We start from the raw sequence: 17391 nt of genomic DNA on the forward strand, positions 1-17391 counted from the left end.
TAAAAAGCCAGTGAAATGGCCTGGGAGAATATAATTAACATTGCTGGGATTCTAGTACGATACTGATTAATTTGAATATAAACATGCTGTAATTCGCACTAGACATAACAATTTTAGTACTGTAATCAAATTAGTAGGCTACATGTTCACTCTAGCTTTGCACTAAGGTCATTTATTTCTTTTACGTTTCTTTTAGTATGGTGTGTGCGTGTAAATCTACCCAAAAATACAGTTGAAAAAATTTATATTATAAATGTACTACAGTATTGTACACTAATGTACTACATTTTTTATATCTTGAGCAAAATATATGACTCTTATATTTAAATTAATCTTTGTCTTGCAAGGATTTCAGCAATGCAAATTATATTATCCTATCTTTAGTCAGAGATATTATATGAAATAAACATAAAGAAATCACCAATCTTTTGTCTGGAAACACAAGGAAGGAGGTAGCCAGCCGAGCATGGGAAGAGGGGGGCGCAGAGGAGGGGGGAGGGGTTGCGGGAGGTGAGGTGACAGAGCGTCTGGTGTTTGTTTATTTATTTGAGATAAGATTTGACAGTTGGCGCTGAAGGACTGCGTGTTTATTTATCATTACTTAAGAGTGACTGAGCTCTTCTCATAATTTGCTACCCAAACGTCCTGGGTGAATATACTGTAACTTACATTGCTGGGATTCTTGTAAGATAGTAATTTATTTGAATACCTGTATAAACAATCTATATTTGCAATAGACATAACAATTTTAGTACATGTACAGTACAGGTTGGCACTTAGGTCCATTGTTAACCGAGGGACCACTGTATTGCAGTGTAGGCTACTTGTACTGTACATTATTGACTAAATTCACTAGATAACATACACAACTAATGGTTGGTAAAACTTGTCAAGTAAGTGAGTGTCAAGTCTGTCAGTATGAGTGGCACGTGAGTGCTTGTGTCCCCCGTCATAGGAGTCCGTTTTCTCTCGCTTCAGGACGCCTGTGTCCGTTTTCTCTTAATCTTAGAGTGCAGTGCACCAGAGACCATTATTCCTTAGTAATGACACAGAAATTGAAATTGCAACCCCAATTTCAACTTGGGTTGCAATTGTTGAGGCAACCAGATATGTCTGATTACAGCAAATGTGTTATTGTCAATTTGTAGGTGAAAGATTTTATCCTCAATAGATGTAGGTTAACATTACACCTGGAGGCACATGCTTACTAAAGCCTAAGGAATGATATTCCTTTAACACATAATATCTGGCCAGTATGGGAAGGATCATCGTGTCTCCGTCTGGAGGTCGTGGAGTGGTGGTCCAGCAGACGTCACCGAAGTTTTTTTTGGGAGGGGGGCCACGGACGTGCTATATATACGATCGGACGTTGTTCGGTTGGACGTTAACCGGCACATGACAGTATATATATATATATATATATATATATATATATATATATATATATATATATATATATATATATATATATATATATATATATATATATATATATATATATATATATATATATATATATATAGAGTACAGGTATATATAAATAAATCAAGCAACTGGTGTTTCTTAGAAAATCACAAGTTTGAAGAAGAGGAGTTGACACCAAGTGCACAGGATTTAATGACAGGTGCACAGGAGTTTACATCAAAGTGTATACAGAGTTAACATCAGGTACACAAGAGTTAAATACATGTATTATTGCAAAATACAAACAATCTAATACCTGGTGAACCTGAGTTAGCAGTGAGTGCACAAGAATTAATATGTGGTGTACAAAAACAGGTGCATGTTAATAGTGCACAGAAACTAGCACCAGATGAGGTTCACATTTATCAACATCTGGTACTCAGGTGTTGACAACACGTGTATGAGCTTAAAAACATGAAATCATAAAATAAAGCTTTGAAATGCTCTTGAATCACTTAATAAAATCTTGATGTTGATTTGTGTAACATATTTGATAACCATTCATAACCATTAACATTTATATTCAATCATGAAGAGACACAAAAATAGGAGGGATATAAATGGCTCCAAGATGAAGAAAATGGAATCTGCTAACGAGAATCTAAGTATTTTTCAGAAGTAGTCCTTGATATTGTTTTCATACTTGTTTCCGTAAGTGCCTACTAGTTCTTCAGTGAATGAAAAATTAGCATTCAGTCATTTACCCAAAAACAAATATAAATATTTATATATTTATACTGTATAATATATATATACGTATACATAACTACAGTAATATCAAAGTGGCAAAATTGACATTCTCCCTCAACAATATTGAATCAAATTGAATCTGATATAGGTTGAACTGGTTCAAGCTGGCTGCACACTGAGTTGGTACTTGTTTCAGACCATTGGGAAAAAAAGGTTTGTGAATTCTGTCTCAAACTTTGAAGCCTGTACAACTAGTCTGTAAAAGCTCCTTAGTTACTGGTATTAATTCATAGCCAGGAGGTCACTGTCATACTCCACTCAAAACTTTCACACATACACTGTCATACCAAAAGCACACAATTAGCTGAACTCACCACTTCCAGCTTATAAATTTTCTCTAACAAACTTATGCCCTGGCATAAACTATACAAAAGCCTAATAGCAATAGAAACTATTCATCACCACAGAAACTAAGCAGCAATAGCCTGGGGACCAGCAAAAGACTAATATTACTATGATCCCTGCCATCTCTGATGTTTGTATGGGAACTGATAAACCTATGAGGGTGAGACGAAGGTGAATCATACTGCTCACACTTGATGAGGAGGATCTCTAACCTAACTTTCTTAACTTCTACACTTTGAAGGAACAAAACTAAGTATTGTACTGCGCAGTAATTTTAATTGCTAACTTTAGAAAGTTTACTTATGTATAATGATTTATATAGTAAACAGCATAATGAGGTCATAATAATGTTGTTTCTTTATTATTGTGAGTGGGTCTGGACCTCTAACATCACCCAATGCAAAGTAACAAAATGACTCTTATCATGGGGTACTATAGAGTTAACTGACATACCACACAGCCAAAATGAACTCAGTTCAAAAATGGTTCATAAGTTCATTGGTCCAAACTGCTAATTACTGCCAGTCATACTTGATCAAGTCTAAGGTGTATAATGGCTTGGAAAATTAAGTCGGATTTATTCCAATCTGACCAACAGAGATTTCAAGGTGTATTAAAGACTGACGTAATGCAACACTACTGAACTGACTTTTTTCTTCCCCCAAGTCTAAAATACAATATGTATTCTGATATTTATCAATGTATTTTAAACATATGTACTGTAGAGCTTCACTCCCTTCCTGAAAAATATAGCTCAGTCAGTAGACACACAAGGAAGAGAAGAAGGGAAGCATGATACAGCTAAGAAAGGTTGTAAATACAGAGAATAGCAAAAAAACAAATAAGATGCTTGCAAAACAAATATATCTGTATAACGATGAACCAGCGATAGGTTTACCTGTTAATCAGCTGCAACTTAAAACTATGACTTCACCTATTGCTGAAACAGTACAGTCTTCAAGTTTAGGCTTTTTAGAACACTAACCTTTCCAGTGGGGTAGGAGGCTGATGTGCTGTATGATTGAGAGCGGTCTTCTCATTTGAATGTGCAGGAGAGTAGGAGAGTGAATTTGTAGGGGATATCTGAGGAAGCCCAAAAAGAATTAGCTTTATAGTGTTTGGAGGTTTTTAAAATAGACAACAAGATCCAAAATAAGATCTGTGGTAGTTATGAAGAAATTTTCGTATCAGGTAGAGTATGTCATTTACGATGTGTTTAGAACAATTTTCTAAGCAAGATAAATATGGGCAAATAATTTTGGGATGCACACATAATACTATAATAATAAAAACAGATTCAATGTCAAGGGAAGAATTTATTTTCAAATTATCTCTTATATAATCTTGTACTTCATAATCCAAAGCTACTAGATGTAAGATAAGAAAAACAATATTAATACAGTAATGGAAAACATAACAAAACAAAGCAGTTCTTAGTGTAATGCAATTCAGTCTCCTTCCACTGCAAGTATTTCTGCGATTTTCTCCATATTAAGATGTTTGAAAAAAGTTTGCAGAAAAATGCAGAAAATTTTAAGAGATGAATACTTATTTTGTCTATACACTGTATAAAAAAAAATTTCAACAAAAGTTATTAATAGCTAAATATATTTGGATAAATAACATGAGGTTAATTAAAATGAAAAATAATCACACATGCACACACAAAAAATCTAGATTGTTGATTGTAAAATCTTGTTTCATAATTGGTATGAGATTTCAAATATAACCCTTGAGACTGTGATGACTCTGCTAGATGATGATTCTATAACTAACAAATCAGTGACTTGTACCACTTTCAAAGAGCATTTCATACCAATCAGGCCACTGGAAATTTTTTTTAATCCTGGTTCTCCCTATAAATTCTTTAGCCATTACTACATTAAGTAATCCATCTTCCCCACACAAAATAGATGATTTTGGATAGGTTGGCTGCCCCAAGTCACACTATCATCCCTCCCCAGCCATATAATGAGATTCCATAGTCATCAATCCATGCTTTATGGCTGGTACAAGGTTTCCTATGTGATTTATATGAACCAAGTCAGACAAGCTCGAGAATAAAGAGAAATCCTAAAGCAAGAGGACTGTTTTACAAACTCCTGAGTGTTAAGTACACATGGATGCTTAGCAGATTTGGAGGAAATTCCTGGCAGATTGACAGATAAACAATGGGGAAACAGATGAGGCTCGGCTAAATTGATATATCACCACTTTGTGAGTGATGATATGTAACATCATGAATTAAATAGTGTTCATTAGGGCTTCAAAAGTCTTAATAATATCTTTGGGTCATAAGATAAGTTGTTTGCTATTATATCCTGGAATTCATAAGAATATCTGTGGAGTGTAAGATAAGATCCTTCTTAGCTGAAAACTTCCAGGCTATAATTGCATAAGAATGAGTTCCAGTTTGGTTAAAGAACCTTTACAGGTATCCTTTGCTTAGTCTCAATTAACCTTAACGTTAATTTGGTTTATCAATAAAAAAAAATTGACACCTTTTCTCACTTAATGTTAGGTAAAAATTTGGTTTCGTGATAGCTTGTCTCACTGGGAGTGGGAAAATGGGAATGAGGTGGCCTGTGAGATGGCATGTTGCAATTGTTACATGTAACTAAACTATAAGAGTTGTGGAAAAATCATTACAATACTCTAATATGGTATATAAATAAAATATACATTTATACAAAATTATATAATTAGAAAGATGGAGAGCATGGGTGTGAAGTGATAATATTTCTGGAGGCAGTAGGTTGAAACTGTATCGTGAGCCCAGCCATGCTCCCTGACTTCCTCCCCCAATGTGGTGCCATGACACAAACACAAGGCAGCAGCAGCCATATGTCTTTGAGTGAGCTGAGTGACTGCCCAGCTGAACTATGTCGCATCGCCTGAAGGATGGTTTGAGTGTAGAGCTATTTTTTTTTTTACATATTTTATGTGCTACTTTACTTTATGATACTGTATCTATGTGTCAATTTTTTTGTTTATCACAGCAATTTTTCTTAATTTTTTACAAATGCAATTTGAAATTTGTTCTATTTAGGCTGACCTTTTATCATATTAGTGATGCTAATGATAACTTGAAGAGTGTCTTAAGCCCAGGACTGAACCTGAAAATAATATATATTGTTCATTTGGGCACTCTCATCTTATTTACTAGACTACTATGAGAACCAGGCAATACTGTACTGAGACAAGTCTTGAAATTCTAGCCAGTATGAGACTCTGTGAAAGACTCGTCTGTTGAGTGGAGCATGACAATGGATTATGAATGGCTTGTTGTGACTCATTAATGATAGGTCAGGGGATTTCAAGTACAGTATGAGACAGAATTGAAATTCCTTTTTTCCAATGGTTAAGTTGTTCAAAGATACTCCATGCAGCCAGTTCAAACCAGAGGCATGTTCATCATGTCTTGATGCTATCAACAAAAAAAAACAACAACATTTTCACTATACGTAGTTTGTTGGCTATATAGGTGTCATCGAGGAGAGTGGTGGCAATCTTGCAGGGTACACTGAAATCTCACACCTCCACAAAGTGTATTTACTCCTTTTAAAAACTCGGTTCAGAAATAGACCTGTTAGCAGCAAAAAAACATACCATAATAAAGTTCATAAACACAAATTACAGACATAAACCAAAAACTAATCACACAAAGCTTCCATTACCTTTTCATATATGTTAATATAAATGCCACACAATGCCTTTAAAAGATTTAAATATGCGTGTTCTACACATATTAATAGTAACACACAATTAGTCTACCTTTCCACAAGGCTTCAAGAAACAACACATATCTATTACTGATGTTACATAACAATCAATATATATATATATATATATATATATATATATATATATATATATATATATATATATATATATATATATATATATATATATATATATATATATATATATATATATATATATATATATATATATATATATATATATATATATATATATATATATATATATATATATATATATATATATATATATATATATATATATATATATATATATATATATATATATATATATATATATATATATATATAAACAAACAGTACTTGACTTCAGATGACAAAACAGTATTTTTTGTCTGTTGTCAAATATTTACCAAATCTATCGTTGGCATTAAATAAGAACAAATAGCTGTTGTTGGTTAAAATTTTGTAACAAATGGTTTGGACAGAGCAGGATCATGTTAGTAGGGCAGAGTAATATTTATCCTAGAATGTGTCATGGAGATTTAGTTGTTTAGAACATTTCCTTTATTCCAAAAATAATTTGAAAGCTTATCAAACTTCAGTACCATTATTTACAAGAAATGTGTGGGTTTAACTAAAAAATTATACTGTATACCATACATATAAAATATATGTCTTATAATCTTGATCTTTATCATTCCACCAAAACTCATTCTAGGGAACATGATTATTCAGTATCAATCGTCTACACTTTCCCATAAATTTTCCCTCTCACCATATTCATAATCTGGTTGTTGACCTTGAGAATAACAGGATGCAAGATATTACCCACCTGGAAAAGGATTATTATACAGTAAATATTGTATGAGTGGGAGATGTACACGACATGACTGATGCTCCATAATCTATGATGAATAGTCAAGTGGTATTTTTGCACTAGTTCTATGAAGGCATACACAAGTACAGTATAATGCATGTCTAAGTGTAAACAAGAAAAAATGTATATGAAAGTTTGTGCAAACAGGCTTGTAGAGTTATGTGACATGCATTTATTTGGGTACTTATTGAATTGTATATTGCATAGGTGTAAAAGTTCATTAAATGTCTAAAAACTAAAGATGTGTAACACTACAGCATATATAACATATGACATGCATGACGAAATAACAAAATATATGTTTATTTACATAAAAAATTAACATTATGAAGTATTAAAAAAAGCAAAGTGACTTTAATTATCTTTTAATAAGAGTTACTTAGGAATGACTGACCTCTGAACAGTCAACATAAATTCTTGATATTTCTGAAAATATAATTGAAAGCCTCTGGAAAGAAAAATAAAAAGATTCCAATATAAATTCTACTTATGTCATGCCCTTGGTCCTAATACAAGTACAGTATATAAACATCATCTGAAAATCGACTTGTGACCCATTATACTTCCATTAGATAACTAATACCAATGCAGAAGAGCACTGATGAAGAAGAAAACACACAGTATAGGGCAAGTTCAGAGGACAACTACATTTTTAGGTGATGTGCACAGGTTTCAAATCTGATATCAATAAAGTATTTTCATGTAAAAAAAATCTTGAAACACACTACCACTTCTCAAAATTTAAATGGAAAATATAAGTGACCTCAAAAAGTGCAAGATACTTGATCAGATGGCTGTGATTTCAGTGACTGTGCAGTGTGTATATATTAATCTCCAAGCTGCTGCCTCACACCAACCCTTATTTCATGATATGGATTTTCCAAAGGTAATTCACAACAGATATACTGTATTTACTAGATGATAACAGATACTGTACCCAAGTTTACCACTTTACAATATCAACTTTATGCCTAATACCTTCTTGAAAAATTGGTTCTCATTCAAGTATCTTTCAAATATAACTGACGCTTAATAAATACACACCCATGTTTGTTCACCACTGAGGATTGGACATAAACTTCTGGTGAGAAATATGTTTGACAATTTGCAGTATATACAGGGTATATATAAATAAATATATAAATATAAATATATATATGTATATATATATATATATATATATATATATATATATATATATATATATATATATATATATATATATATATATATATATATATATATATATATATATATATATATATATAGTATGAAGAAAGAGAGGGAGATAGATGAAAATTTATGAAGTACTGTACCTGGTAAAATCCAGGAAATCCCAAGTGATTTGTGTATTCGAAGCAATGTCTGGGTTGTGCTAACCCTATCTATACATCAGCTATAAAATAGAGGTATAATGGGTCTTATATTGACTGTCACACTCTAAGTAATACAATTCACATCAGGACTATACATAAGCTGAGTGTCTACATGGTCTTATTATGAATCATATTCATTCATATTCCAAAAGTTATCTACAGACTAATTACTGTATCTACATGAAATGATATATGACTATAGCAACTAGTGAGATGAGAGCAGTGAAGTTAGGAAACCTATGCAACCAGAGAGAAGACTCAACTTTACAGAATCACCAGTTACTATGATATGCATGGAAGAATTAATATCATTTACACCAAGTAATCTTCCTTTACAAAATGTCTGTCTACATTCTAAATATATTTACATGTATGGCACAAGAAGCTATTAAAGTTAGATCTAAAACCTTAGTCCTACCAAAAAAAAAAAAAAAAATTATATATATATATATATATATATATATATATATATATATATATATATATATATATATATATATATATATATATATATATATATATATATATATATATATATATATATATATATATATGCAGAACAGTATAAGAGATAGAGAAAGGCCTTAATCAGCTGCAAGCAAGCACCAAGCCACATGCAGTTTTCAATCTTTATCAGCCTTCATAATCTCTAGGATCACCATGTAAAAAGTTAAGCTGTGCAAATAATTGTTATAAAGTGGTATAAGCATTTAACAATATCTCAATGAATAAGGATGAATTTAATAGTTTATAAATAATATGCTGGGGTATGTAAATATATAGTACAATTCTTCATATGAATCAAGTAATACTGTATGTAATACTGTATCATTACCCACATAAATGGTTGAATGGTGATTTCAAGGATTACAGAAGGTTTCCTGAGAAAGAACTACTATATTACTCACTACTCTTATGCTGCTGTAGGTTGTCTCCCATTTGACACTTATAGTATTGTCCACTTGAGGAGTAATAACTTTCAACTCTACTGTAAGTGGACATTACTTTACAATATCATACAATATTGTGATTGAATAGAAATCAGTACATAAATATTAACCCTTGGTACATTAATAATTCTATTGATGATCATGATTAAACATTCCTCAGTTATCTCCAAATTAGTAACACCATCACAATATTGGAGAGACAACCAAATTCCTGCTAATCACCAGATAACAAACAACTTCTTTCACATGATGCTGAACAACATCTGATATAAACTACATTCCATCGAGGTCCCTTCTATCAAGACTTGTGCAGGAATTCGGTCTAAGCTGTGTACAGTGCTTACTTTAGCGTGTTGTCCAGAGCTGACGCGGAGGGAGCGTGATCGTGGTAGGCCTTTGACTCTCATAGATGACCAGACCGAGCCGAACAAGGAGTGGTTACGCTAGAAAACCACCATTGGGAGGTTACTGTTAATGTGTTGTGGGGATTCTTTGTAACTGTTAATGTGTTGTGGGGATTGAGAGGGGTATAAAACAGATCTGCGGTAACTACGTATATGGAAAAATTCCCAAACACGAACATCAGTGATGGATCCAGGGAATTTGGAAAGTTTGTCCCAATGTATAGAATGTTCTTTGTGTTCTCAGTCAACTGAAAGAACATAGAAAGCCATAAACTACATTAAATTAAAACAAAAATGGAGAGTTGAAGTCATGATGAACAATAATTTGTTAATATTAATTCCAAAGTAAATTTTGTAAGTTGTGGTACTCTGGCAAAGCTGTATAAAAGTGTAAAAGTGATATCCCTGAGAAGAAGCCTGGATCCTCACACATAAAGTCAACTTAGGGCAGGAGTTTGGGAGTATGGAAAAACTTGTTAATTTTACTCCTTTTCAAAACAAAAGGCTTAGGAAGTTTATTGAGTTAGTATTATTCCTGAAGTTTCTTTCCAAACGTAACTATGCTGACAATTAAATTTTAAATTTCTTCCTGATTAAATTCACAATACATAGAGGCATTCTCAATAATATATATATATATATATATATATATATATATATATATATATATATATATATATATATATATATATATATATATATATATATATATATATATAAATATATAAATATATATATATATATATAAAGTCCTCAATTTCACAGTACAGTAATTTTTTTATATGGCTATGTTTATTCAGTGCTGTACAATATTATTATAATTAATTTAAATAATATTTTTTTAGTAGGTATACAGTACGGTACTGTATAAACTTATTTATACTTTATATGATTCAGCATGGCAGCCAGATGAGCTTCAGAGTCCACCAAATGTCCCTCCCTCACACCAACTGATACAAATTCACCATCCCGTCCCCTTCCACCCATGCATCATGTCGCACTTCATTTCTCAATTGGATATTGACCTGTAAACTTCAAATCCTTCACTTGTCATTGTCCTCTTATTATGGCACTATATATTGTCTTCTGCAGAAGGAGAATGAAATTGGCAAAATGTCTGATTAGCTAAGTGCAAAGAGAAAGAAAACATGATAAGCTAATGACCAATTCTTGGTGATGCCAGGGTTACAAGTCTTTATCATCAAACTTAGCTAATACTGTATTTAATCACAGGATAATTTATCTCTTTCATAATATATGTATATTCCAGATGTTTTATGTTTGGAGTCAAGTCTAGCTGAGAGATTTAAGACATAGGTTTTCCCCATTTTATTAGAATTTTTTTTTTCTTTAGTGAATCTCAGGAAGAGGTAAATCTAAGCAGTTGGTATTCCTGACTTTGTTAAAACACCAAGACTGTGTTGTTCTTAATTTTAGATTACCATGTTTGGTATTAATCAAATAGTTATTTCTTGTAAAATGCAGTACTGTATAAGCTAATAGAAAAGCTACTTTAAAAAGACTTTGAGTAGTGGCAACATTCACCTATAGTGGGTTATGTCTATACTGGAGAACTCTTATAATGATCTACCTTTCCTGTAGCCAGTACTGTACTGTAGTGAGGATCTAATGAACTAGGAACTTAACCCTTTATTTCCTTTGTCTCAAAGTAATTTTTTACACATATTCCACATGCAGGTATTCACTTTGCAGTGATTTTCAAGAATGTAACTACCACGTAAATCGAGGTTGTAGACGCGTGTGTGTGTGTGTGTGTGTGTGTGTGTGTGTGTGTGTGTGTGTGTGTGTGTGTGTGTGTGTGTGTGTGTGTGTGTGTGTGTGTGTGTGTGTGTGTGTGTGTGTACAGTACAACCTCAATTTATATGGAAGTTACATTTTTGAAAAGAACTGCAAAGTGAATGTGTGTAGTATTGGATCTTTAAATTGTATTCTACATTTTTTCTTCTTTCAATATTACACACGAATTATTTGCCATGTGATTTTATTTAATACTGTACCTTGATTTAAAAATAAATACAGGTATTTTAGAAAAGATCTTTACTACTATCGTGGAGATAAATGTCTCAACAGTAATTTGCTCTATGTGTAAAATACTTCAGAAGAGTTAGTTAAGGTATAATTTCATGACATCAAACAATGAATTATAGTTAAAACAAACACATAGCATTGAACATACTTCATTCACACATAAATTTTGCTCGTATCTTGATCAATAACATACAGTATTCCTTTTTCGTTGCCATTTTCCTCTTTGATACTATTATATATACAGTACTGTATATGAATCACCCAACCTTTTTCATACCTATGTTTCCAATAAGATTTGTTTATATTATGGTGCATAAACTGTTACTGAATATGTCATGTATATCTATAAACACAGTGAAATAATTGAAGAAAGGAAAATATTAACTAAGCTATGATCAATGTCCATCTAATATAATCTCAAATGGGTTTCACCGAATATACAACAATTTACAAAAATGAGATTAATTTTGATATCCTTTTTAATGGCCATGGGCTAAGGTGGGTGATTTGTGAGATCTCAACCACTGAACATCCTACAAAAAATCCTGTCAAGAGTCATAATGTATAACTGCAATACAGCAAAGCATTTTTCAAAAGAATAACATAATTATTGCCCATATCACCATTCACTCAGCTTAATTTACCATTTTCATTTTTTTCTGAGTGTCCTGCTAGAAAAACAAACAGTACTACCACCGGAAGAAACCATTGCTGGGGGACTAAAATTACCAATAAGAATGTGCATGGGCATACCAAGATCTTACTATGGAGGATAATGCAGTACCATGCCTGAATAGTAAAGAAACACGCACACACTGTTGCCCCATTAGCTTTCACTGGAATGGACTGTGACAACTTCACCTTAGGATCCAAACATTGCAAATATGGTAGGAGGCAGAAAGGTGGTAGGTTGGCTTGTTAAACAGAAAGAAACCAGAGAAATGATCTGAAGTGTGTACATATAAATATTTCAATAGCAGGACTGATGGTGAAAAATGCAGAAGCTCATCACTATGGTTATAAGGAAATGAAGTGCTGTACATTAGTGAGAGTCTGATGCTTTACCCAAACTTTTAATTTGCCAAAAAGGGTAACCATACCACCCTTGATACCATAAAAGGCTCTTGATATGACTAGGAAAAGATTTAAATGGACAGCAATGGAGGAGTTCTTATGAATAACACTTCCTGTCACTGATGGATAGTACATTATGACACGGACAGGGTCTATTACAGGATATTCAATTGTTGGTATCTCACAGGTCACTCACTACAGAATAGTAGGCCATACATATACCTACATATAGATATTTTCAGATTTTATGATGCACCACACATAAATAATTAAATATGATACCCATAGGATTTTCAGAATATTTCCATATCCTTGTTTTATTATCTTATCTCCCATTTACCTTTCCTTAAGAGACTTCAGTTCTCTTAATTTCCTTTTCTCTAGTTTTACCTCTCTCAATCCGTATGATCAACAAATTTTACAAGTGGCATTTCCTCCTACTGTATTCTTATCTTTCCTTCCCTAAGCAAGTGATCACCATTTAACAGACAAGCATACAGACACTACTTCACTGCAGGGTCAAGGGGGGGATAGAGTGAAGTTTAGGGTGTCAAAGATGTCTACCTTCTTATGCAGCAGCTGGACAGAAGATTGTGGAGTAACAGAACTAGCATTTGCTGTGTTGAATTATCAAACTAAGGCCTCATCAGAACCCTGTAAAGCTTATAAATCTCCACAAGAAATTCTTTGTTTATAAATAATATGCTCTACTAAGCTCTTTTGATTTATGTGACCTTGAATTTTGGCTAATAAAGAGAAAACTATAACATTGATATTAAAGCAACACAGACTATTACTCATCCATATGATATCTATTTATCTTAGAAGTATTACAGTTGCTTATGATACATCTGAGACCCGTTTGATAACTCAGTTTAATATTATTCCTAATTAAATGAACAACTCTGTACAGAAGCTTAATTAATGCCTTGATTGATTGAAAACTTACAATTAAACATACGGTAATTATGTTTTTACAGAACATTTCTCATATCCAATTCACACTTCAGCTGTGAAACTGACTCAACCAATTGCAACAGTAACTAGTTTTATCAGTTTTTAATATCTGTAAGAATATTTAAATTAGAGATAATTCCAATTATCTCAATCAAACACTCTCTATATATCTAGCATTTATACGTCTTATAAATAAAATAAAATAATTGAATTGAAGGATTGATGTAGAAACTGCCATTTGGTAACAGAAGTACAGTAGTTTGTGACCTATGAAATTCAAACTCCTAAACACCCATTGGCAGAGATTATCTACTGCCAGAGGTTCTTATAAAGTATTTAACAACAGAACAAACTCTAAGTGGACAAGGCCAGCTAATGTTCTTGCTGGAAGTAGGATTTTCTCATCTAGTTGGCTCAGAGTTTAAGTTTCAATCTCATATGAGTCAATAACTGACTTTGGATTCACTAAGGATTCATGTACAGATTGAGCCCTTTTAACCCGGCACCCTGTTGACCTGACAAGTGCTGGACCATAGTAGTTTCCAAACCACAAAAAGTTTGGCTAATATCTGGAAAATCCTATACTCTACTAATACATGAGATAAAAATACAGTACAGGTTACTAAAAAGTAAAAAAATATATATTTAATGTTCATTCACTTGAAGCTATTACATGAAGATACATTCCTAATGGCAAAAAATAAAAACCTTTTTTACTCTAAGAGTAACATTAATATACAAAATAGAGTATACACTGTAGTACAAAAATACATTAATAATATTAATCTGTCCATCACATATGCAAACCCTCCTACATGTGTTGCCACGTGACAACTTATACAGGAAAAAAAAAATCATAGACAACTGCCTTTCTGAATACAGTCAAAATACTTTAGAAATGCAAAAAATGATTGAGTGGCACCATTCAAACCTCGAGAAAAAAAAAACAATTGTAAAAGTTACCCTTGTATGATAACCAAACATAAACAAAAGCTTAGGGTACCATTAGGAATTTTAAGGAGATGTATGAACCTTTATCTGCAGGTGTGAGAAGCTTGAAACATGTGTCGACTGGGAAGGATTCAGACACCTGACCTCAATCCTGAGCAATCCACTGGTTCAAGTAGGACTGAACCTTTAACCCTAAGCTATTTGCCTGCAAAAGTACTGTTTGCAGCAAAAATATTACAGTATATGGCCTTGTCCATCTAGACAGTGTGTCTTTCTGTCAAGCATATGGGCACTTGGGCACTCAGCCAAAGGGTGTTTAGCAGTTCTTCTCAGAGTTCACTCACTGATACTCCATGGGTAACAAAATGATCTCGACAAGAAATATTGTGTCAAGATTTCCCAACTCACCATTAAATTTATTATCTTCTGATAAAATAGCATTTATAGTGAAATCATTGTTCTTAAGTACAAGTATGTGTCCAACAGTCTTCAAACAATCATATGATGGCTCAGCAAAGCAATAATTTTCAAATAACTTGAAGTGATCTACAATATAAATAGGAATTACATTCCTATGGAACAAATATAAATCTATAATGTGCAGTGACACTATACTATATAGGAAATAACCAAGGATAATGTTTCATAATCCATTCCTAATGTCTCCATGTACAAGCCAACATAAAGCCATTCTCTTTAACTGAAGCCCAAAACTTATAATCCTTACCTGGTTCAAATTTATTATAAGATATATTTTGGTAGTTCATAAACTACAGTAAATCTTATAACCTGGAAAACAAGTGTAAGTAACAAAGAGCAACTTTAAAGCTTGATATTTAGTTTTGTTAATACAAAGAAAGGCTATACCCGATTTTCTCATCTGAAACTTGACAGTACACATCGACAAAAGTTCAAATAAATATGTCGAAGACCGTCTCTACTCATCGTTAATTTTCATTATCATTTTCAATGACTTTAAGGGGCACGAAACAATGAGATGAGCATGAGAAATCTTACCCTATGCGTGGGAATGTCATCGTCACGCATTTCATCTAAGTTACCAGAAATGGCACGCTTCAGCTCAGGTCCAGCTTCATGCAAAGTTCTCAAACCTAAAGATGAAATATTTGTGAAGTGTATCACTTTGTAATTCTTTTTTCTTTTTTAATTCTTCATATGCACTTAATATGTTGCATAAAACTTAATTCAATATGACTATATTATTTCTACTATTTACAGAAAGTAAATTATTGCAAGCCATAATTATTGGTAGGATTCTCCCCTTATTTCCACTTGGTATCAACTGTGTTATAGCTATACCTATATATCAATCTCAAGGTAACTGGTCAATCAAAATATTCTTAATTAATTATTACATGATCAGATTCATTCATAATTGTATTTATTTTCTGTGCCAACTTGACACAACAACATCCATCAGCTCATCATAGCACTAGCCTTACTTTTCTTCTCAACAGTTTTCTTCACACTTCTCCATTGCACTTGTTACTCACCTGCCTGGAGAGTCACAGTGTTGGCAGAGTCTTTGTCAATTTGTTCTTTAATTTCTTGCTTCTTCTTTTTAAATCTTCTAAAGTAATCTTGAATTAGGAAGGTAGCATAGAACTTGCCAACAGTCACGTCATCTTCAACTGCAAAGAATAAAAACAAAGTTTCAATTCAGAGTTTATTTTATAATTGTATTCGAATGTTTTTCTATTAACACTGGAACTTTGTCGTGGTTAAAGTAAATAAAACTTGATATAAATTTATGATATACTGTACCATGTTGATTAGGATGCAAATACTAAGGAAAATGGGCAAAAGAAGTAGATACAATATAGATATATCTGTACACACATTTTCAGTGTTTAACCCTTTGGCTACTTAATTAAAAAAAATGTAAAACAAATGATATTCCTTAATGCCATCATTGTTTTATCATATTTTACCGTAACCTCTGTATATACAATATTGGAAAAGATTATTGCAATTTCAAATTTACTGCATATTTTTCTATTCTCCTAACATTCATATATTTAATCTAACATAGTGTACTAACTTTCTATATCAAACTTATATATGGTATCCTCACTTAAAACAGGAAGACACAGAAACATGATGAAAATATTGTGAAAAATTTTTAATAGATATCTTTCTCTCCCAAGAACACATCAGCAGGAACAACTTACCCCCAACTGGCGGCACAACTTGATCAAGAAGTTTAGGATTTGTACGCTTCCAGATCTTCTTAATAACAGCTCTTAATTCTTCATTGGCATCATCTATGTTGCCCTCTGTCTTAATTCTTAATGAAGTTCTGACTAAGGCAAAGAGTGTTGCATTGAACATTACTGTTCCATCTGTATTAAGAGGCATATTCATTGCCACTAGACGCTGAAAATCAAATTTTCAAATTAGGAAACCTCGCTGTATTTTTGAGGACCTACAACTAATACAGAATTGATT

At 32.5% G+C, this 17391-nt stretch overlaps 1 protein-coding gene across 1 annotated transcript in view; it reads right to left on the minus strand.

Moving 5' to 3' along the window:
• The window catches only part of LOC121853601 (muscle calcium channel subunit alpha-1-like), a gene marked incomplete in the record, with an annotated part of 305963 nt that overhangs the window by 13077 nt on the left and 275495 nt on the right, over positions 1–17391 (minus strand). The window contains 6 exon segments of the mRNA XM_042347854.1: positions 3545–3642; positions 7060–7116; positions 9832–9930; positions 15940–16034; positions 16437–16574; positions 17115–17319. Of these exon segments, the coding sequence (XP_042203788.1) occupies positions 3545–3642; positions 7060–7116; positions 9832–9930; positions 15940–16034; positions 16437–16574; positions 17115–17319 (692 nt within the window).

This window comes from Homarus americanus, unplaced genomic scaffold (assembly GCF_018991925.1).
Source record: "Homarus americanus isolate GMGI-L3 unplaced genomic scaffold, GMGI_Hamer_2.0 scaffold4896, whole genome shotgun sequence".
Lineage (NCBI taxonomy): Eukaryota > Metazoa > Arthropoda > Malacostraca > Decapoda > Nephropidae > Homarus > Homarus americanus.